This window comes from Mesocricetus auratus, unplaced genomic scaffold, assembly GCF_017639785.1.
Source record: "Mesocricetus auratus isolate SY011 unplaced genomic scaffold, BCM_Maur_2.0 Super-Scaffold_100022, whole genome shotgun sequence".
In the NCBI taxonomy this organism is placed as follows: domain Eukaryota; kingdom Metazoa; phylum Chordata; class Mammalia; order Rodentia; family Cricetidae; genus Mesocricetus; species Mesocricetus auratus.
Window position 1 is genome coordinate 37,663,862 of NW_024429203.1, and position 23,970 is coordinate 37,687,831.

General features: G+C 41.1%; 1 protein-coding gene across 4 annotated transcripts in view; it reads right to left on the bottom strand.

Moving 5' to 3' along the window:
- Bbs4 (Bardet-Biedl syndrome 4) overlaps window positions 1–23,666 on the bottom strand; it is a 42,891-nt gene extending 19,225 nt beyond the window's left edge. Inside the window, exons 1-7 of one of the 4 annotated variants that reach the window (XM_040730234.1) lie at window positions 23,363–23,666; window positions 12,151–12,193; window positions 10,592–10,671; window positions 8,969–9,032; window positions 7,820–7,931; window positions 6,805–6,877; window positions 1,362–1,415 (exon numbers count right to left, since the gene is read on the bottom strand). In XM_040730234.1, the coding sequence (XP_040586168.1) occupies window positions 1,362–1,415; window positions 6,805–6,877; window positions 7,820–7,931; window positions 8,969–9,032; window positions 10,592–10,671; window positions 12,151–12,193; window positions 23,363–23,386 (450 nt within the window). In that variant the 5' untranslated portion in view covers window positions 23,387–23,666. Of the gene's footprint in view, window positions 1–1,361; window positions 1,416–6,804; window positions 6,878–7,819; window positions 7,932–8,968; window positions 9,033–10,591; window positions 10,674–12,150; window positions 12,194–23,362 lie in introns of those variants that run through there. The other 3 variants (XM_013112982.3, XM_040730235.1, XM_040730236.1) reach the window with 3 other exon arrangements.
- Between the last annotated feature and the right edge of the window lie 304 nt (window positions 23,667–23,970).

The window sequence follows — 23,970 nt, forward strand, 5'->3', positions numbered from 1 at the left end:
TAAGAACACAGGTTGCTCTTCCAGAGGTCCTGAGTTCAATCCCCAGCAACCACATGGTGGCTCACAACTATCTGTAGTGACATCTGGTACCCTCTTCTGACCTGCAGGCATACATGCAGACAGAACACTGTATACGTAATAAGTAAATAAACCTTTAAAAAAAGAAAAAGAAAACCTATGTGTCCCACTGAATACATATTGTATTATATATGACTTACAAAGAATAATTCTTACACTCCACTTGCTATATGCAGACATTTGTCATATCCTGAAAGATAGACTAGTTTATACTGTGGTCTTGCAAAGCATTGTTAAATGGGTATTAATGAGAGTCAGTCTTGGTGGCAGCAAAAAAAAAAAAAAAAAAAAAAAAGGAGGATAAAGCCTCAGTTTACGAAGGAAACTATAATCACCATCACTACTCTTTGGAACTCTCAAAAATTCACCTGTTCTTCAATTAATGTATCTAGGGCTAGAGAGATGAATCAGTAGTTAGGAACACTGGCTGCTCTTCCAGATGACCTGGGGTTCAATTCCCAACATGCAGTTGGGGAACAAATTTCTGGCATCCAAAGGCACACACATGGTGCACAGACATACATTCAGGCAAAACATCAATACACATAGTAAAATTAAAAATTTCCAAATTTTAATTCAAAACAAAACAAAAAAAACAGGTAACTATTTCTTAATTTGATAACCAAGGTAAGATTAACATGCTTTGTCTTATATTAAAGTCTTAGAGCACAGAGTTTGTCAGAGTGAAATATAAATTCACATCAGAAAAAAAAATCTTATCATAAAACAAAATTCAACACACATAAATTCATTTTCCAGCCTTGAGAAGGTCCACTTTTTGATACGTGTCTTACTGTATATGTGTTTCTATACTAGAACATTTAATGGGAGGTGGAGAGAAAGGAGAGAGAAGGCAACTGGACTGCCACTGATAGTCTAGAATTCTGCCCCCCCTTTAAATCAAAAGTAGGAAAAAATAGGTTGGAGAGATGGCTCAGTGGTTAAGAGTACTGGCTGCACTTCCAAGGATCCAGGTTAAATTCTCAGCACCAACATGGAAGCTCACAACCATATGTAACTCCAGTTCCAATGTATCTGACACCCTCACAACAGGCATACATGCAGACAAAACACCAATGCACATAAAATAAAAATAAATAAATCATAAGAAAGTAGGGAAAATGAGTAATGATAAGTATTAACACAGCAATGACTATAAAAGGCAATTTTTACTACCCAAGCTCTGCAGACAGTAGAACCAAAAATAGTAGACAGTGGCTCTTCTGTGACAAATGAACCACAGTAAATTCCCGTCAACCACCATCACCATTTTTATGAATTACCTTGTTGAACTGCTTTAGATAAGTATAGCACACCCCCAGGTTGTGGCAGATCTCCTACAAAAGAAAAGAGAGTGGTGAGGAGTTAGTCTACAGTAAGCAGTTGAACACAGCAGTCTAAAGACTGTAGTTGGGGTTTTTGGTGTTCATAAATACACGGGATTCTACAAAAAAAACTTCCTAAGTATATATCATTTTAATTACAATTATAAAATGTATGGTTGGAGTGATGGCTCAGCAGTTAGGAGCATTGAATGTTCTTGTAGAGGAACTGAGTTTTGAGTACCAACACCCACATGGCAGCTCACAACCTATCTGTAACTCCAGTTCCAGGAGTTACATGCCCTCTTCTGGCCTCCAAGCACCAGGCATATATGTGGTGCACAGACATACATGTAGACAAAAACACCCAGACATAAAATTTAAAAAAAATTATAAGATGCAAAAGAGCTGACAGAATCTTCCCAGATCTGTGGCTAATCTACTGAAATCTATAGCAGAGGTCAGTGGGGGCAAGTCCATTCTTCTCCTTTGTAAATTACATTCTATCAGAACAGGGTTACTTCCTTTCCTTCTACACTAGAACCAAAGCTACAGAGTTAAGTAGCTGTAAGTGTAAAAACCTGCAATACTATATAAATACATGTAATGGCTGTATACTAAATAGTTCCTTGCAAAAAAAGAGTTTGCCAGCCTCGGACCTGCAGAAAAGAAAGATGAATCAAAAATCCACAGTGACTGCCTTGGCTGCTGACAATTTCTAATTCTAGTTCACTGTAAGACTAATCTGTCTTCTGACCATAAGTGTTGTGAAACCTCCGGAATTCCTTTGTAATAAATCTGACATTAGCAGCTTTAGAAAAGAAACCAGGATTAAGAAAAGTGTTCCTGGAAGGCAGCAAGGGCCCAGCACCCTACAAGTGGTAGGGATGCAACCCTGTTTCAGGAACACAGACAAGTAGTTTAATGCGTCTTGTTCCACATCTTCTGGAACAAAGCAATCAGTGGTAGATCACCTATTATATAGTAGGCTCCATGCCAGATGTTGTTATATATTTAATTTTCCAAGAAATCTGCCACATCAGTATTTTTTTTTTTTTTAGCTTTATAGGAGACCAAAGCTCAGAGAGGTTAGATAGTTTTCCTAACACAGAAAGTGACAGTGCTGGGATTTTTTTCTTCTTTGTTTAGTTTTGTATTCTATGTACAAATGTAAATAGCAAAACCACAGACTAATAAGTCCTACAACCATACAATCCTTACCCTGTCTACTATTATTTTATAACCAATTACCAAACAGTTGTAACATTTCACTCACAAGTATTTCAGTACATTTCTCAAACGACATGGTCTTTAAAAAAATTCAGGACTAAAGAGATGGCTTCACAGTTAAGAGCACTTTGTTGTTCTTGCATAGGACCTGGGTTCATTCCCAGCACCCACATGGTGGCTCACTGCCATCTATAACCTAACTTTCAGGAGATTCAATGTCCTCTTCTGGCTTTGCAGACGGCCAAACTCAAGCCCTTGCACTTGCTATGTATGCAAGTGCTCTAATTTCTCTTAAACTACAACTGAAATAATGTTTACATTACCAAGAACTGTGCCTTCAGTTCAAGCCTGTCTCCAAAACTTACATGTACTCCACTTCATCAGGTTATAAGTACATGAACAGACAAGAGAAACACCTTTCTTGTCATTTAATACTCTGCATATTAACTGACCCTTAATCTTGTGAATCACTGCTATAGGTGATATTTGAGAAGATAGCATCAGGATGCCTTAAACAATGAACAGCACAGGAAATGTGGAAAGGAAAATAGAACAAATTGGAGTCAAATCCTATCTCTCTCTGAGTATCCAGGGACATCTTGCCAAGGCAGTAGACACTGCAGAAAACTCTTAGGCTATATTTAGCAATCCTAGACTGCGCTTGCAACTTCCTTCTGCTCTTCTGCCACCTCACTGTGTGCCCTTTGCCATGTCATTGCATCCCCCAAAGTCTCAGCTTTCTCTCTTGACATCAGTGGAAATGCCCCCTACTTAACAGTTCATTCTGAAGTCCAGACAATAGCATTAAGGTATTAACTCCTTGTTAGAACCAGATTGTGGAATCTCATGATGAGTACAAGAAAGTAGAGCTAAAAGGTTTCCCACAAGATGATACCTGGCTGTTTGATGTCCCAAGTGAGTCATAATACCAAGTGAACTCTTTCAGCTACATGGAGCAGCAGACATACTTCATCTCCCCTTTGCCCAGCCCTCCTGACTCATCTTCCATCTTTTTTTTCTGTTCTGCTCTTCTTGAGCTCCACCCTCAACTCACTGCCAACTGACTATCTCAACCAGTTTCATGGTTTCACTTACTAACTTTATGTTCCTGACTCCAAAATATTTATATATAACCTAGAATATCATGACTCTTCATCCAACTATGCACTGGACAGATCTCAGTTTAGATATCTTACCAGAACCTAAAACTTACTTTGTCCAAAAATCAGAAAATAAATGAGTGTGTATTTACTCATGCTCACCTGCAGGGCCCAGAGCCTCCTGAGCTGCTTCCAGCTCTAATCTAACTGGATGTGTAGTTTCACACTGGCCACTAATGATTCAACTCAGCTCAGCCCTTGGGAGGTAACGACAGAGAGATCAGGAATTCAAGGCTATCCTCTGCTATACAGCTAATTCAAGGCCAGCCTGGGCTAAATGTGACCTTGTCTACAAAGACAAGGGAGACGACACTAAGAAGACTCAGTGGGCAAAAGCACTTGCCACTAACCCTGACAATCTACTGAAGGAAAGCACCAACTCCTGCAAGCTGTCCTTTAACCTCTACACTCACCAGAGCATATGTGTCCTCACATATACATAAAGTACATACACAAAAATAAATATTGATGTGATAAAAAATTAACTTAAGAATCACACCCTGAGGGAAAAAATAACTGAGATTGAAATATACTTAGAAAATAATAATGCTGCCAAGAAGGCTCATTGGGCAAAGGTACTTTTGGCCAAGTCCACAGACCTGAGTTCAAACCCTCCACCCATGGTGAAGGGAGAGAACGAGCTCACATGGGTTACCCCTGCCCCCACTCCAAATGCCCTGTGAACACACAATAAATAAAATATTATTAAACTTTTAATAAATAGTGCCCTAAGGACTCCAAGGGGAACCATGCTATCTCTCTAGTATAATCAATCTACTTCTCTGATAGGAAGGTCTCTTCAAGAATCAGTCAACAGTATAAAAAGAACTAAAAGGAAAGCAGAAAGACAAAGGTAATTGTGGAAACTTACAGAACTTCAAGACTAAGATTCGGAGAGAGTGCTATAAGAGGAGAGGGGGTGGGGATAGAAAAGAAAAGCCAGGCATGGTGGCGCACGCCTTTAATCCCAGCACTTGGGAGGCAGAGGCAGGCGGATCTCTGTGAGTTTGAGGTCAGCCTGGCCTACAGAGCAAGTGCCAGGACAGCCAGGGCTACATAGTGAAACCCTGTCTCAAACAGGCAAACAAACAAGATAGAGTGAGGGAGGGAGGGAGGGAGGGAGGGAGGGAGGGAGGGAGGGAGAGAAGACAAATTAGAAATCAAAATACAACTACTGAAATTAAGGGAAAGGATAGGCTACTAGGATATATATAGCTAATAGCAAAAACAGTGATCTGGGCAATAAGACTGAGAAATGCAAAGATGTAAAAATGGGTGTAAAGAGTAAAATAATAGAAAATGAGAGGCAAGTTAAAAGCCACAGAGCTGCTGTGTCTGATAGTGAAAGACCCCTACCCAGGACCCCCTAGGAAAAGAAAAGCAAGGCCAGGCCGTTGCCTAATGAAAGAAACCCAGACCAGATGTCTCACCCTCAAAACAGGATGTCTGTGATCACTATAGCAGTCATGGGACCCGGATAATAATTGCTGAAGCGTGCTGGGAACTTTCATATGACAATACTAGAAAACCTAGTCCTTGGCAACTACCCTGGCCCCCAATTGTGTCTGATCACTACAGCAATCATGGGACCCGGATAATAATTACTGAAGCGTGCTGGGAACTTTCATATGACAATACCAGGACACCTAGTCCTTGGCAACTACCCTTGCTCCCAGTTGTGTCTATGATCACCATAGTAGTCATGGGACCAGGATAATAATTGCTGAAGCATGCCTGGGTCTTTCATAAAGTAATATCAGGAAACTTAGTCCGTGGGAACTACTCCTGCCCCCAAGATGAACCAATGAAATGCCTGTTACTTATGTAACCATTGAAACTCTATAAATATTGTACTCCCTGAAAGCCCGGTATGCTCTGCACCCGAGTTGCAGTAGCATCTGCAGGCGCCTGTGTACTCAATAAATCACCTCTTGCATTTGCAGCCAGTGGTCTGGCCCCAGTTCTTGGGCAGAGGGTTCAGTTCAGTGCCCGGTGCTTTGATGCCGAGGTTTTTCAATAGGAAGTGACATTCAGTGTACAGACTGGGAACTGCTCATCCACCAGAGACACTTTACTAGAGAATCCAATTCCAGCTGAGTTCCAGATTTAAATGGTACTTTCCAGCCTTCCTTTTAGAGGCTGTGGCTGAAACAAAGGTTCTATCAGGGACTGCTCTTCCTTGCTTCTTGGAGCTCCTTATCTAAGAATTAATACTTCTGAGCTACAGCGGTCACCATTTAACTAACCTTCAGTAAGTCTCAGCCCTGAAATTCTAGGACTACCAAGTAAATGCCAAAACCAGTGGTGTGGTTTTTCAAGGGGGGAAAAATCTGTTAATTTGCAAAGAGAATGTTTAGTCTGATTTTGTATTGTACTTACACATAATCCCCAATTTATATGAATACCTGATGGAAATAAAGAAATACAGGAAGTGACTATGATCAAACTATGAAAATGTCACAGTGAAACACATTGTTTTTACAATTAATATACACTAATAAGAAAGGGAAGATGATGGAAGGAAAAATAAAGAGCCTCTTAAAGTTACCATGACCCAAAGAAAGGCAAAAGAAACAGCTGATTGCCAAGCAGATAGGGAAAAAATACAAAACATGCAATGAAGACATCTACTGCTGATGCTTTCAGATTCCAAAGGTAAAACAACTCAGTTCTTAAAGCTCTTGGAAATAAGATGGGATGATCAGACCAGTGAGAAACTATCAGCAACACTAACAGCTGGAAACTATAAAACAATGCCTGCAAAGTTATGTAGAAATGCCATGCTGAAAAAAGAATCAAAAAGACAGTTTGATCATCTAAGAATTCTAGCCAAGGGCTGGTCACTATGGACGCAGAAGGCAGGCAGATCTATCTGAGTTTGAGGCCAGTCTGCTCTACACAATGATTTTTGAGACCAGCCAGGGCTATACATATAATGAAACCATATCTCCAAAGAAAAAGCCACTTGATAAATGGAACCAATAACATGCTAAGAAAGAAATGGCATTTCTTACCCAATCTTTCTGGTTAAGTTTAGCTGCTTCATTATAAACTTCAGTGGCGGCTTTATGTTTTCCCAGAAGAAATCTGTGAAAATACATTTTCTACAGTTATTCATATTTCACTGTTTTTGGTTTCTTTTGAGGCAGGTTCTCATGTAACTCAGGCAAGCCTCCAATTCACTGTGTAACCAAGGATGACTTTGAACTTCTGATCCTCATGGCTCCACCTTCAAGTACAAGGATTACATGTGTGTACTGCCATACCCAGCTAACCTAAGGTCTTCTAAGATTAACTCTACAAATTCATATTCCACATTCTACATATTCCACAGACTTTAAAAATGTTGAAATTTTTTAAAAACTTGAGCTAGTACCAGCCTTCTACCTATCAGGAATCTGGCTGCCAGCAACAGGCCCTCCCCAGAATGCATTTCAGGAGAAAGCCTTTTTATTTATGTTTGTTTTTTCTTTTTCTTTCTTTCTTTCTGTCTTTCTCTCTCTTCTCTTTTCTCTCTCTCTCTCTCTCTCCCTCTCTCTCTCTCCCCTCTCCCCCTCCCTCCCTCCCTCCCTCCCTCCCTCTCTCTCTCTCTCTCTCTCTCTTCAAGACAGGGTTTCTTTGTATAGCCCTGGCCTTGAACTAACAGAGATCCACCTGCCTCTGCCTCCCAAGTGCTGGATATTAAAGGCTTGTGACACCACCACCCCAGCCTTTTCTGTATAGCTCTGGCTGCCTGGAACTCGCTCTGTAGAGCAGGCTGACCTCAAATTCATAGAGATCCCACCTGTCTCTGTCTCGCGTGTGCCACCAATGCCTGGCCCAGGAGAAATCCCCCCCACCCCAAGGTAGGGTATTACTGTGTAACAACCTAGCTGTCCTGGAACTATCTCTGTAGAACAGACTGGCCTGGAACTCACAGAGATCCTCCAGTCTCTGCCTCCCAAGTGCTGGAATTAAAGGTGAGCACCACCACCACCCGGCTAGGAGAAAAGATTGTATGTGGTCTTCTGTGACTGCTCCAATACTCACAAAGATCTGGCCACTTGTTTGAGATTATCAGCACACTGAGGGCTGAGAACAGCACATGTCTGAAAGAGTTCTAGGGATTCTTGGATATTTCCTTCCAGGCGGAAAATCAGTGCTGCCAAGCAAAAGAAAATATAGAAAATAAACCATATTCTTGGAAGAAAAGGCTGGCATCAGAAAAACTGGAGGAGGAGGAGGAGGAGGAAGAGGAGGAAGAGGAGGAGGAGATAAGATACCACATCAGAGAAAGCCTTTGGATAACTTTTAATCCAACCAGTCATTACTAAATGGATAAAAGCAAGTAAAGTGTTAGTAAGGTAAAATCTATAATAAGTTAACTTCCACCTACCCACTCTGTTCCCAGCATCTATACCCAGATAACTGGTCTTTTTTTTTTTTTTTTTTTTTTTTGGTTTTTCGAGACAGGGTTTCTCTGTGTAGTTTTGGAGGCTGTCCTGGCACTCGCTCTGTAGACCAGGCTGGCCTCGAACTCACAGAGATCCGCCTGCCTCTGCCTCCCGAGTGCTGGGATTAAAGGCGTGCGCCACCAACGCCCGGCATCAGGTAACTGGTCTTTTTGCAGATACAGAAATTCTTCATAAGAATAATATTTTGGCCGGGCGGTGGTGGCGCACGCCTTTAATCCCAGCACTCGGGAGGCAGAGGCAGGTGGATCTCTGTGAGTTCAAGGCCAGGCAGGACCGACAGCCTCCAAAACAATACAGAGAAACCCTGTCTCGTAAAAAAAAAAAAAAAAGAATATTATTTTGCAGAGGACAGGGGTTCAATTCCCAGTATCCACATGGTGGCTCACAACCATCTGTAACTCCAGTTCCAGGGGCTCCAATGCTGTCTACTAGCCTCCACAGGCACCAGGCATGAACATAACACACAGATATATATTCAGACAAAACACTCAAACATATAAAACAATAATTTCAAAATATATTTAAAAAGATATTCACCCGATGTCATGTACTGGCTTCCAGGTATATGCACAACACACACACAGAATTGTGTTCAAATTTCAAAGGATAGTGAATAAAACTTTTGTAAAAAATTTTTGAATTTAAGTATTTCCCAAGTTCTTTGTTTCTCAAGGACCTAGGCTAAATATATTTTTCCACTAAGAAAAGAAACAACATGTCTTACCTTGGACATAGATAGCATATTCACATAACCCCTGAGTCTCCTGAAGTTGTTCTTTGATCACAGCCTAAAAAATAAGAACACCTGAGTTAGTGATTAGGCGTTACCAAGAAAACAGTAGAAATAGACAAGGGGCATGTATGAGATACAGAGGACACTAATAATGACTAATTAGGTAGTTCATTCAGAATTTTTTTATGATTACTTATTTTAGACGAAGGTTAGCACTCTAAGGGCTCTTGGGATATTTCTGTATATCCTTCATTTAGAATACTTTTAGAACTGGAAAGACAGCCCAGCAGTTAAGAGCACTTGCTGCTCTTCCAAAGGACTGGGGTTAGATAACCAGCATCAACAAGGCAACTCACAATTGTAACTCCAGTACTTGACACCATCTCTGGCCTCCTCGAGAACTGTTTGCATGTTGTGCACAGACATAAATGTATGCAAAATATTCAAGCACATAAATTTAAATTTTTTAAAAAAGTTTTCTGTTTTGTGTTATTTAAAAAAGAAGCCATGCATTATCGAACATGCCTACAATCCCAGCACTCAGGAGGTGGAAACAAGATCAAGAAATCAAGGTCATCCTCTACTACCTATTGAATTTGAGGTTAACCTGGGCTACATGAAATCCTGTTTCAAACAAAAACAAAAAACAACAAAATGATGATGACAAATATGAGATGATGACTACAGCAACACTAAAATCTATAAATTACTGTCTTGGCCAGACATGGAGGCAAACACACATTTAATTCCAGCACTCAGGAGGCAGAGGCAGGTGAATCTCTGTGAGTTTAAGGCCAGCCTGGTCTACTTAGCAAGTTCCAGGTTAGCCAGGGATACAAAGTGAGGCCATATCTCAAAAAAATTAAATTAAGTTACTATATAGCTCATGACAGAAAAAAGTTCTCAACCCGATTTAAAATCTAACGAGTGAAGCTAGAAAAACAGGAGAAGCCTTCTAAGCACCATTAATTACAGACACTAGGATCCTCTGATGAGTAAATCACATGGGTTCTATATAGCGATGGGCTTGGCTTAGGTACTTTCAGAGCTCAATAGACAGCAGCATCTCTGATTCTAACTCAGTGAATTAAGGAAGGCTTCCCAAAGCAAAAAGTTTCAAACTGTATGTTGGCAAGGGGTAGAAGAAAAGCTAAGTCAAATGAGAGGGTTGAAAGAGGATGACTAAAAATGTCATACTAAAGGGTTTTAGTATAATGGGAAAAATCGTGATAGTTTTAAGCAGGAAGGAACCTGGTCCTATTTACTATACAGAAACACACTGAAGAGACAAAATTAAAGTCAAAGCTACACATAAAGCTTAAAGCAGGGCCGGGCGGTGGTGGCGCACGCCTTTAATCCCAGCACTCGGGAGGCAGAGGCAGGCGGATCTTTGTGAGTTCGAGACCAGCCTGGACTACCAAGGGAGTTCCAGAACAGCCTCCAAAGCCACAGAGAAACCCTGTCTCGAAAAAAACCAAAACAAAGAAAACCAAAAAGCTTAAAGCAGGAAGGTAGGGGGTGCAAATTCAAGACATCAACTGCCACAATGTGCTTCAGACCCTGCTAGTTTTGCCCAGCCTGCCTCTCATTCCCTCCATTGTTGTAGTCTCTCACCTTGCATGCTTCATAATCCTTCCGGATATAGTGGAGATGGATCAGCCAGTTCAGTTTTTCCACAACAGGAAACTCTGAAGCTAGAAATCATATTTTGACATAACAAACAATATAATCAGTGTTTGATTTTCTTTTTTAGCATGTCCTCATGTCTTAACTAAGTAATTACAATAGCACATTAAGGGCTAGAGAGACGGATCAGTGGTTAAGAGCAAAGACTGCTCTTCAGGAGGACCCGGGTTCAATTCCCAGCAACCACATGGCAGCTCATAACTGTCTAACTCCAGTTCCAGGGGATTCTGACACCAGTGCACATAGAATTACAAATAAATAAATAGGAATCCTCAAAGCCTGCCCCCACAGTGACACACTTATAAAAAAACAAACAATAAAAAAAAACCAACAGCACATTAAATTCTTCATGGAATTTGGAAATTTATGTAAAGATCTTGTTTTCTGAGTTATATTTGTTTATTTTGTGGCTCTCCATGTGTGGGTACACATAGCACACATGCAGAAATCAGAGAACAATATTGGAGAAAGTGGTTCTCTCCTTCCACCATGTGGGTCCTAGAAATTGAATTTGGATCATCAGATTGGCAGCACGTCCTTTAACCCACTGAGCCATCTTGCTGACCCTTGGAATAATTCTTGGTTGATATACAGTCCTCTTCTAGGCCTGTGGCCAACTGACCCATGGATCTGGCTCTAAGGAAAAGGTAAAATACATACTGGATTGACAATCACAGCATATACTAGTCCTACCTAACTAGCTCAATCATTTGGTTATTAAGTGAGGTAATAGCAGGATGATTCTCATATCTAGAAATGGTATAAAAATACTAGTAATTAAGTCAGATACTTGCAAAATTACAACTGAATTTCATAAATCTCAGCTGAGAAAGAAGTATTTTAAGTTCAAGACCAGCTTGAGCTATGCAGTAAGTTTGGACCAATCTCTTGCTTGTTTTTCTGAGACGGAGGTTTTTCTCCCCCACTCCCCAATTTTTGAGACAGTGTTTCTCTGTGTAGTCCTGGTCATCTTGGAACTAGCTGTGTAGACCAGGCTGGTCTCAAACTCACAGAGATCCTCCTGCCTCTGCCTCCCGAGTGCTGGGATTAAAGGTGTGTGGCACCACCACCCAGCTTGGGCCAGTCTTAAACAAAGATAAATGGGGCATAAATTCTTCCCTCAGGAAATAGACACAGCAAAGCCCTGTCTTGGAAAAAAAAAAACAAAAAAGTTTTAAAGTAAAATTAAATGCCACACTTAACATACATAAAATTAGCAGTCTGTTTTGTACAAGAACTGAATGCTTATTACACGAATTAAAAATTAGTGTACACTGACATATTAACCAAACAACATTTAAGTACATTACATGTCAATAATAAATGTAATGGGATAAAATAAAAAGGCTGATATTATGTAAGAGTTGAACCATTACTGCTTTTCCTAACACAATTTACAAAGCTCTGGTATATATAACAATCAATGAGACAAAGAAATGGGTAACAACTATATATATATATAGTATATAATGAAATTGCATACAGACCTTTTTTTGGTCTGGGTCTTTGAGATTCAGGAACCTGAGTTTTCTGAAATGAAAGAAAGAAGTTATCTGTGTTATAGCAGCCCCATGTTTTCCTAATTGAAAGCACATTCATAACAAGAATGATCAGTAACTCACCAGAAATGTACTCAATCCATTAAATGAAGAGATATATAAAGAGGCATTCTGATTATCACTTAAATTACCACATTATTTTTTAGCTATCCAACTTGCTCATAATGTATAATACATATTATATGTGCATTTATAGTGTACCAAAATAATAATGTACAACATATACTCATATTAATATACTAAATTGTTAAGATACCTCATTTAGTGCTCTACTTCTCAGCAACCAAACCAGAAAATGTTTGAATTTTTTTTACAGGGTGTGTGTGTGTGTGTGTGTGTGTACATACACATGCATGTGCAGAGGGGACATCTTTCAAGAGTCTTTAATTCTCTTCACCAATAGGGGTTCCAAGGACCTAACTCTTGTCCGGCTTGGTAGCAATCCCTTTTATCCACTAAGTCTTCTCACCAGCCCATGATCTCTGTTTGACAGAAGGAAGGTAGACAGCTCAGTCAGTAAAGTACCTTTAGCACAAGCATGAAGACTCAAGTTCCAGTGGTCAGTACTCAAATAAAAGCTGGTAGAGAAGCATGTGTGTACTGGGGAAAGAGAATCAAGCAGACCCCTGGAGCTTACTGGCCAGCCAGCCTAGCCAAATCAATAACTCCAGGTGCAGTGAGAGGCTTAAAAAATAAGGTGGAGAGCAAAAGAGGAAGGCACTGGACATGAAGATAGTGTACTGTTAACTTACTAGAAAAATCTTTCAATGGATTTTTCTTGTATCACTTTCCTAATTTTATACATTATACACCATGACATGGGCCAGTTGTGGTGGCACATACCTTTAGTCTTCAGGAAGGCAGACCCAGTAGGATATCAGAGTTAGAGACTAGCAATCTATCTAGGACAGCCAGTGCCATATAGTAAGAGCCCGTCTCAAAACATAAACAAGAAGTGCAAAAAGATATGGATGCCTTAATATAAGGGGGGGGGAATACTGGCTGTAATTTTTTCAGAAGTAATAAAAGACACTTTAAAATATTTATGTATATGAATGTTTTGCCTGTGTGCATGCATGTGCACGTGCGTTTGAGTGTGTATGTGTGTATGCGTGTGTGTGTGTACGTGTGTGTGCATGCGTGTGTGCGTGTGTGTGTGTGTGTGTTGCCCACGAAGGTCAGAAGAGGCACTGGATCCCTGGAATCAGTCACAGATGGTTGTGAGTCAGCATGTAGGTGCTGAGAATGTAATCTGGGTCCTTTGCAAGAACAAGAGCAAACTATCTTAACCACTGAGCCATCTCTCCAGTTGCCTAAAACTCATGATCCTCCTACCTCTGCCTCTTCAACAAATACTACTAACTGTATCTCCATAACTGGCAAAAGAAACTCTACACTCTGATATATCATGAGGAAGGTACCAAGCCAAGCATGGCGATGCAGGCCTACAATCCCGTCACTTGGAAGGTTGAGAAAGGATGATCTCCAGTTTGAGGATAACCACAGGTACATAAGCAAACCTGGTTTCAAAAAACAAAACAAGACTGGAGATGATGGCTCAGTTGTTAAGAGCACTGACTATTTTTACAGAGGGCCCAGGTTCAATTCCCAACACTCATGGGGTGCCTATGTGGGCATCAGGCACACAGGTGGTGCACCCACACATACTCAGATAAACCCTACACACAATCTTTTGTAAAAAAAAAAAAAAACTAAAAACGAACAATAAAAGCAACAAAGAGAAGTACAGCAAGGGTAGTCAAAAACTGCACACTAAGTAATTCCCACTGAAATCCAGTCCTAGCTCAGCAAATTCTAAAGGGCTGAGATGTCATGCAGTGGTACAGTACAGGCGTAGCATGTATGAGATCCAGGTTTATTTCTCAGTTCCGCAAATAATAACAGTAATAATAATACTAATAAAAAGTAAACACAGAGTGATGGGGAAGTCCTGTGTATATGTCAATAAAGCACTGTTGGCCAATAGGGAAGCAAGATAGGTGGGACTAGGAGTCGAGGAGGATTCTGGGAAGGAGAAACACAGAGAGTCATCATGTAGTTGTCATAAGGGTAAGAAGTCCGGACCCTTTTCTCCGGTAAAAGAAATACTTAGATTAACAATTATCAAGTAAATACTTAAGCCAAAGCTAGCCAGTAAGAAACAAGCAAGGCCAACAGCTTCATAATTAATATAGCATCCTGTGTGTTCATTTGGGACTGATGCGGCTCTGGGACCAGGCTGGCAGGAAGGCTTTACCCAACAATAGAGGACTCAGAATTTCAGTTTATAGACTCTTAAACTTTTAAAGAAATTATATTAGGAACTAAGAGAACCATCATAGAATGAATGAAATAAGCAAAAAAATTGACAAAAGCATGTGAGTATTCTCAGCACCTTGCTACACAAAGGAAAAGTGTAGCTTGTGGTATGTACAAGGCAGGAGTACAAAACTAAAAACACTGGAATAAACAGGCAGATAACAATGGGCTGTAAAGTTTCTGATGATTCCTGCAGCATGCAGAAATTAAGTCTGCATTCTGAAATGTCTTCAATACTCACAAAAGGAAAATGCTATGTGGCTTCTTTCTCCTGGAGGAAGGAGAGACTCTTACTAGACTCAAGGAGTTAAAGATACTTACTGTTCTCATGAAGCTCAAGATTCACACACACAAGGTCATGAAAGTAGTAAATAATTGCTGGAGAGACTGAAGCTATGCAGGAATGCAGGTTTGGGGAGCCTCACCAATGCTAGGGTGGGATTTCCTGTGATGTAACTGCCTTTAGGTCATCCATGTTCCCAAAAGTAACCCCACACACAAACTCACTGGTTCACCAACTAGTCAAGGAGAATCATTTTTTTGGTTTGTTATTAGCACCTTTCTTAGTGAGGACAAATGTTGGTTCATATAGCCCCAAGAAATGATGCATTAACATAACTGGTACCCAAACATGGACCAATAGAACCAAAGAGGAGTGGGGAAGAGCGGTTGCATGGTCCCTGTGATAATGGGTGAGGACACATGTTAACTGAGGCTGATCTGTCTGAGGGTGGAGCAGGGATAATTCTGACATGACTATATTTCCCTAGATAGAATGGGCTGGGCGTTGGTGGCGCACGCCTTTAATCCCAGCACTCGCGAGGCAGAGGCAGGTGGATCTCTGTGAGTTCGAGGCCAGCCTGGTCTACAAAGTGAGTTCCAGGACAGCCTCCAAAGCTATAGAGAAACCCTGTCTTGAAAAACCAAAAAAAAAAAAAAAAAAAAAGAACGGCATATTATGCCTCCTTCTTATAGTGGCAGTTACATGCATCCTGCAATGGGTGATAAGACATCTGATCAAGGCCACACCATCTAAGACTGAAGTGTCTTTACAGAGGAATCCCAGTATAGTGTATAGTATATAGTATATAGTATGAGGTAGCAAAATTCCTTAATAAAAGGGGACCAACCCACTGATGTACTAGAGAATACACTGCAGTCTCTGATATAGTGCATATGTCTAAGGGACGAGACCTTAAACAGACTTTAACACTATTGTATAAACTTTACTGTGGGCAAGAAGACATACAACGGAGGTTCAGCTATCTGTCCCAAAGAACTTGCCTACATTAAAAAATTTGTAAGTGCTGTCCTCTACATCAGCCTCTGATCTAGCAGGAAAGGGGGAGGGTAACATGGAGATGCTACCTTGCCATGTCTTACAGCTGACAGGATACAAGGGAAGGAATACTAATCAGATCTGAAGCACTCTGTCTAGGACCCAAGAACTTGGAACCCATGGGAAGAACTGGAGTGTAAAAGAACAGAAGTGAGAAGATGCCCCTCAAGTCTAACCTTCAAGACAGGAAGGGGAAAGCCCACAATTCAGTGTGTAGAGGCCTCAATAATGGCCCTGAATAGTAAACTGTGATACTTAGTTAGGGACTAGTCTGTGTCTGAACTCTTGGACTGGGGAAGGCCCCCCGCCCCCCCCCCCCTTTTTTTTTTTTTTTTGGTTTTTTGAGACAGAGTTTCTCTGTATTGTTTTGGAGGCTGTCCTGGAACTCACTCCATAAACAGGGCTGGCCTCGAACTCAGAGATCTGTCTGCCTCTGCCTCCTAGTCTGGTATTAAAGGCGTGCACCACCAATGCCTGGCAGGCTGGGGAAGACTTTTAAACAGGGAATCAAAGAGTTTCTCATAGCCTGAGACTATAGACATGGAGGTGGATGTGTTTGGTCCCAGTGCTGTGCAAGCAGAACAGTAATATACCACCCATCCTTCCTTGAGTCAAAGGCTGCATAACCTAAGGCAATACAAGGTAAATAAAGTCTCTGATGGACTGGCTCACATAAATCATTAGGGACTCGGTTATTACAGGCTAAGGTCCCTGGAAGACAGTAGAGGGACAGACATTACTGAGGGATTAGGCATGAAAAAAAGCAGGATTGGATGCCCAGTCTACTGGGCCTAAAAGCACTATAAGATGGCTCAGTAAGTCTAACAACTTGAGTTCATTCCCCAGAATCCACATGGTAAAAGGAGGGCCTCAGACCTCCACATGTGTGTTACTGTACACACACGTGCGTGGGCATACACACGTAAATAAATATAAAAAAAAGTTTTAAAGAAAGAAGGACCAGTGAGATGGCTCAGCAGGTGAAAGCTTTTGCCTCACAAGCCTGACAACCTGAGTTCAATCACTGCAACCCACAGTGGAAACAGAAAACTGGATCCTTTTTGTTTTTCCAGAGACCTCGCTCTTGTAGACCAGGCTGGTCTCGAACTCACAGAGATCTGCCTGCCTCTGCCTCTCAAGTGCTGAGATCAAAGGCGTATGCCACCACCGCCCACCTACCGTTTCATTTTTAGCATCTCCTTAGCCACCCAAGACCATCTGGCACTTGCTTGCAGCAGACAATAGACTTTTAGTGATCCTACCCACCCTCTATAAAAAGTTTTCATTAGTGCTGGGAGATACTTCATGGAGAAAACACTTGTCCTACAAGTGTGAAAACTGGAATACAGATCCCCAGAACCCACATAGAAGCTGGGTGGCATGGCAGGCAGAAACAATATCCTCTAAGAAAACTGGCTAGCTAGACTAGTGATTGGTACAATCTGAGTTCAAATGAGAGACCCTGCCTCAATAAACAGAATTAAAGAGCAACAGGGAAAGACCAGATATCATACCTTTGGGCCTCCACATGCATCATGTGTACACTCACCCACCATAGATATAAGCCTACACATATGGAAACATACATACACACAGCATGTACACAAATATATGCAAAAGAAAAGCCTTTGTTACATAATACTAGGTATTAAGAGTATTACAGATATCAAAAAGGATCTGGAAAGGTAGTAACAATAGCAATTAGGGAATCAGAATAAAAGCATGCATGGGGAGGAAAGGGCATTCAGGCAACATTAAGGTTGTTAGGTAAAAATCCTAGTATAAGGGATAGGCTACCTCCCATGAGTTATTGGCTAAGGAGGTCCCTAAGGCCTCCAAAGCAATACAGGCTACTGCTACTGCTGTTGAAGGCAAGCCAGAACTATAGGAGGACTTTACTGCTTAAAACACCACATACTTCAGTTGGAAGACACGGAGACGTCAGGGTGGGGGTTGAGCTGGGAGCTCCAGCATTGCTGGTTGGCTTTCCAAATGTGGAAAAGCAATCTGTAGGCAGGTGAGGGTGGGGAGATGACTATTGCTAACAGTCCTGCTCTGTATGGTAGTTCCACTACCAACATGCATGAGGTGCCCACTAGGGTAATCAATTACTTTCTGACTGGATTGAAGGCTGGCATCACTAGGGGAAACATCTGTCTGGTACTACAAGCTAAGAAAAAAGACCTGTGGCTGTAGAGGTCATAGGCTCTAGCGGAGAAGCAACTGTTCACGTCTTATTAAACAAACATGACATGCTTGTTAAACTGCCTTCTAGACATCTGTTCTTTGGCGCACAGATTACTGCTACTGCTGTCTTTGGTTGGCCATAGAGGGAAATTTCACTTTTGCAATGAGCAGCGTAAACTCATAACCTTAATCAAGCTTCTGAGAATAAATGACTGTTGCTATGGCATAATAGGCCAAAGGCCCAATAATGTTCAAACCAAAAATGGAGAAAAATAACCAGTACCACACCTCCGAAGTAAGTGACAGAAGGTCAGAGCGCTGGCAGAAGTGGGGTGGTGCTGTGTAGCTATTTCCTCCAAACTATAACACTCCCTCCTGATGGAACTGGAGGACTAAGGAAACTTACAAGAACTTTTCAGGAAGCTCAGCAGGTACTAGAGTCACAAGGTCCCTCTCCAAGGAGGAAATACTCTGCAGCTCCAGGTATATGACTTCCAACACTTAAAACTAGAGGGATAGAAGGACAAGAAAAGCAAATCGAAATTCTCTCAGATAGAAGAAAAAAATCAAAAAAGATCTTTAAAATTATGAAGCAAAGTATAGTGGCGTGTGTCTATAGCCCCGGCTACTCATGAGGCTGAGGCAGGTGGAACACTTAAGCCAGAGTTTGTAACCGATCTAAGAAACACAGCAAGAACTCATCCCCAAACAAAAAATATCTAGGGCTGGTGAGATGGCTCAGCAGGTAAAGGCACCTGCTGCCAAGCCTGCCACCCTGAGTGCAAACCTAGACCCCATACGATAGGGGAAGAACTGACGGCCTTAGGTTGTCCTCTGACCTCCACACATGTGCTGTACTATGCACCCACAAAGGCACCCGCACACATATACACTAAATTAATCAACAAAAAGATGCGAAAAATAAGGTAAAACATTAAAAACTAGATGTATGTTATTTTATGAATAGAAAATTAAGATATTAAGGCAAAGAAAAAGGATAGGAAAAGATATCTCAAGAAATTACAAAAAAGGAACCAAAGTATCAATATTAACACACTAGATAAAATGGACCTCAGAGGAAACATTCAAAAAGAAAATTTGTTAGAGTGGACTAAAGACTAAAGCAGAAAGGCAAAATTTTTAAAGTATACAGAAAGGATTAAGCAGTATATAAAAAGGAAAAGAGTTCATATTCAATTACATTACAATTAAGAACTTCTGTTTCACAGAAGAGTTGTGACATATATAGATACACACACAATTAAATGGTTACTAGCTTATAACCCTCAATGGTTAGGACACTACTGGGACATTATTAAAGGCTTCAAAGCATCTCTCTCCCTACTTCCTCCCCATTCCTCCTCCCCTTCCTACTACTCCCTTTCCCCAGGCCTCTTTTGATCTGTTCTCTTCCCGAGACATGCCATAGGTACTAGACAAGTCATAAGAACCTGAATCTCCCTTGGCCTTGGTACTGCTGGCCTATAAAGAGATTCTTTATCCAATCTGATACACTATCAATACCCTCCCCCCATTGCAGATCATATTCTAAGAATACTGTACAGAGGCCAAGACTGACTATACCATCACTGCTGGGTTTCCCCACTCAGCCTATAAGCAATCATCCTTTTAAAAAAAGATTTATTTATTTTATATGTATAAGTGTTTTGTTTGCATGTATGTCTGTGTGCTACATGCATGTTTGGTGTCTTAAGGATGTAAGAAATCTAAAGAACTGCTGGTAGAAGCGTAAGTTATGATAAACACCTTAAGTGTTTTTTATAAACAATTAAGCTAAAGTTGTACACATGCAATGACCCAGCAATTCACCAGCAGGTATATCCTAGAACAACTCTTAACCATGACAGCAATGCCAAGGCTAGAACTATGGTGGGGAAAGTGAGGGCTTTTATTTTTGTTTTGGTATGTTTTGTCCTGCTGTAGTTCTACTTTTTGTCTTGATGTACCTAGGCTCACATGTGCTATGTAAGTACTACACCAGGATGTTACACCTCTAGCTCCTCTCTTACTAAACAACAGTATCCATTTACAGATCTATGTATGTTTTCCGAACATGAAGACCACCATGTGGGTTATAGGAACCCAACCTGGATCCTCTAGAAGGGGATCCTCAAGCAAGTGCTCTTAACCACTGAGCCAACTCTCTAGCCTCTAGCCCATAGATCACTTTTTAAGTGAACAAATAATCCTTGCACTTGGGAAGTAGAGACAGGAATTTCCCTGTGAGTTTGAGGCCAGCCTGGTCTACATTATCTCACTCAAAGCCAACCAAAGCTACCTAATGAGACCCCCATCTCAAAACAATAATGACAAACAACCCCACCCCTGAAATTCTAGTTTCCATGCACTGAAAATACAAATTTACTACAAAAAACCAAAACTTCTAGTAGTGAATTTAACAATGAAAATAAGTAACTGAAGGGCCAAGTATTAAAGTCATTTCAAAACTAAAGCCATGCCGGGCAATGGTGGCCCACGCCTTTGAACCCAGCACTTGGAAGACTGATCTCTGAGAGTTTGAGACCAGCCTGGTCTACAAGAGCCAGTTCCAGGACAGACTCCAAAGCCACAGACAATCCCTGCCTCAAAACTTCCCCCCCGAAAAAAACAAAAACCTAAAGTCATTCTTTCTTAATATAATTATACTCGAACATACTGAACAATTTCTGCCTCCAAACAAATTAAATTCAAGGTCTGTTGCACACTTATCTTCTATAGCAGTAAGATACACACTAAGTACAGTGGCACACATCTCTGATCCCAGCACTACACATGGGAGGAAGAGACAGGAGGATCTCAGTTAGTTAAAGTCTAGCCCAGGATATACAAGGCTACATATTAATACCCTACCTCAAAAAAAAAAAAAGTAAAAAGGCATAGTACAGTGATATTGTGGAATTATATTACTCTTCATATCTAATATTTAAGATTGTGTACATTATGCATTTCTCCTATGGTTATAACAGGCCTCCAGACCTTAGTAGGCCAAGACCTTAGCACAGCTCATTCCATGTGGAAGTATCATTCAAGCCATAAAACTCAGCACACAGAAAGCACCACCTGCCAAAAAAAAAAAAAAAAAAAAAAAAAAAGGCCTAATCTATCAAAGTTCATAGTTCTGGGAATGTCTCTAAATGTGCTAACCTTCCCTTTTGGCTTCTGTAGTTCTACTTCCATCTAACTGTTCTTATTCACTGAATTATGTTAAATCAGAGTATGGTTTTTATGCTTAAAAGTTCACCCTAAGAAAGGCTTGGTGCTACACTGGGATCCTGAACACCTAGTATAGTCTCCAGCCAGCCAGCCAATACTTTCTATTGTCTTAAATTAATGTCCGAGCCAATATCTTAAACCCAGTAACATTAATCATACTAACTTTAATTTTAATTTATGCGTTAAGCTTCCTTCTCTGTATTGAGTTTTCTGATTATAGACTGCTGCAATTACTCTGCAAATAAAAAGGCAAATAACAGAGGGCCCTACCTAAGACAACACTACATTATAAAACCGAGACAGCTAATTTAGTACATTTCCCATGGTGTTTTCCAAATATAATAATAATAAAAAAAACTAAAACCATTCCATTAGTGCAGGGCAGGGTTTGAAAGGCAGCAATAAAGTAAGGGACACGGTTTCACATTTGAAATTTCTCAGAAATCTGATCCAACTATAAACATATTCCTTAAAAAAAACCTAAAAATAGACTATGGGCAGTAGTGATGTACACCTTTAATCCCAGCACTCAGATAGATCTCAGTGAGTTCTGGGACAGCTAGGATTATTACACAGAGGAACCCTGTCTTAAAAAAATCAAGAACAACCACCACCAAAAAACCCTAAAACTAAAAACAGAATAATCAGGCCTTGCCCAGTGGCAAGAACATGGTGCTGAGACAAGAGAACGGCAATTTGATGCTAGTCTGGGATATGTGAGAAGACCCTAGCTCACCACAACAAAATATCCCTATGACCCAGCGATCCTCCCACTGAGTACATACCTCAAGAAAATACAGCCATCGTGTCAAAGAGATACTGTGCATCTACTGCAGCACTGCTCACAGTATTAAAGTAGAGAATCAACAGAGGAGCCCAACAAGAGATTCACAAACAAACGGGTAAATAAATTGTGGTATGCATGTATCATTTAGTTATGAAAACGAGTGCAGTCTAATCTGCAGCAGTGTGAGAAAAATTATACTAAGTAAAATATACCAAGAAGAGAAAGCCAAGGCACCTTCTTGCTCCTCTGTAGAAGCTAAAAAAGGTTTTTTTTTTTTTTTTAATGGGAAAATAGAGTAGAACAAGAGGTTGAGAAAGTAGGAAAACAAGTTAGGAAACGGAGAACTTGGAGTGGAGAAAGGTTCAATAATAGGAATCAAATACCAATAGACAGGAGGAGCAAATGCTGATGTTCTGCAGCACAGTAGGACGGCCACTGTTCACAATTTATATCCTATAAAGCACTAGGGGGAAAGGAGTTTAAAGGCTCCAAACCCGCAAAGAATAAATGCTAAAATAGAAGTGCTAATTACACTGATTTGACCATTATACACAGTTCGAGTGTGCTGAATTATCACACTGTACCTCATAAACGTACAATTATTATACATTAACTAAAAAATTCAGGTGGGAGTGATGACGCACTCCTATAATCCCTGCACTAGAGAGATTAAGGTTGAGGATTGAGGCAAATCCGAAACCAGCCTGGACTACATGGCAAATACTATGTATATACAAAACAGTCACCAACAAGTAAGGTCGGGAGATGTACAGTGATGCAAAAAGCCGACTAAACGGTCAGCCTGAATTCACGTAGGCTGTTTTGTGGAGTTAACTAACACAGAATTACATTTCCAAAACATAACCACAAGAGAAAACATGGACGGGTCGCAGTGAGAGAGGGCAGGAGCGATGAGAGCTTCCAGGCTTCGTCCTATCCAATTTCTAATCCATGGGTTATCAAAAGCTGTCTAGCAAAGATGCAGTACGCCCCCGACCAAAAACAAAAAACTAGAGAGTAGGAAAAACAGCATGTCCAGTGTAAAACGCGCTCTTCTGCCCAAGCGGAGAGGCAGTCCCAATACAGATCGAGCGCAGCAGGCTCGCATTCGCCCAGCCTGGCGGGGAGCGCGACCTGGCTGCGTCGTTTCCCTACGGCGGCAGCGAGGGGCTCGATGTACGCACTTGCGGGCCTCGGCGCCCCGCCCGGCCTCACCGCCCTGCAGGGCCCCGCCCTGTGGATGCCAAGATACTTCAGAGAACCTCAGCGCTTACCATCCTAAGCTTCTCCTCAGCCATCTTGCTCCGCCCACCGCTGCGCGACCGGAAGCCAACCGTTTCCCAGACGCCCAGCAGAACCGGAAGTTGTAGGCCGAGGAAGGAAGGAGGAAAAACCTGAGCCAGGAAGGAAGTAGGTTGCTGAGTGGAAGCTAGGTAGGGTGAGTTGTAAACTCTTGGAGTCTCCACGGAGTGGAGGCCGGCACAGATGGCATAACTCGGAAGGAAAAGGTGAGAGAACGCGCAGCCACTGGTCAGACATAATCGCTGCACCGGACTGGACGACTTTAGAGTGTAGCATGTTAGATATCAGAAAAAGAAGCCAAGCTTATAAAGAAACAGTTCACTCAATAAATACAATTAGCCCCTGAACATACAAAAATAAAGCTGCCAGGAAGAGAAATAATGCAAGAGATTTGATGTACCTCTTAACGTTGACAACAAAATTTTACACTGACATATTTATGAGGAAAACATGCTTTCTTCACCACCAGTAGAAATGAATTGGTCAAACTTCCAGTGAGAGCAGCTTAGCAACAATTACCAAAATTAGAAATACACATAACCCTTAACCCAGTTGTTTCAGTTATAGGACTTTATTCTAT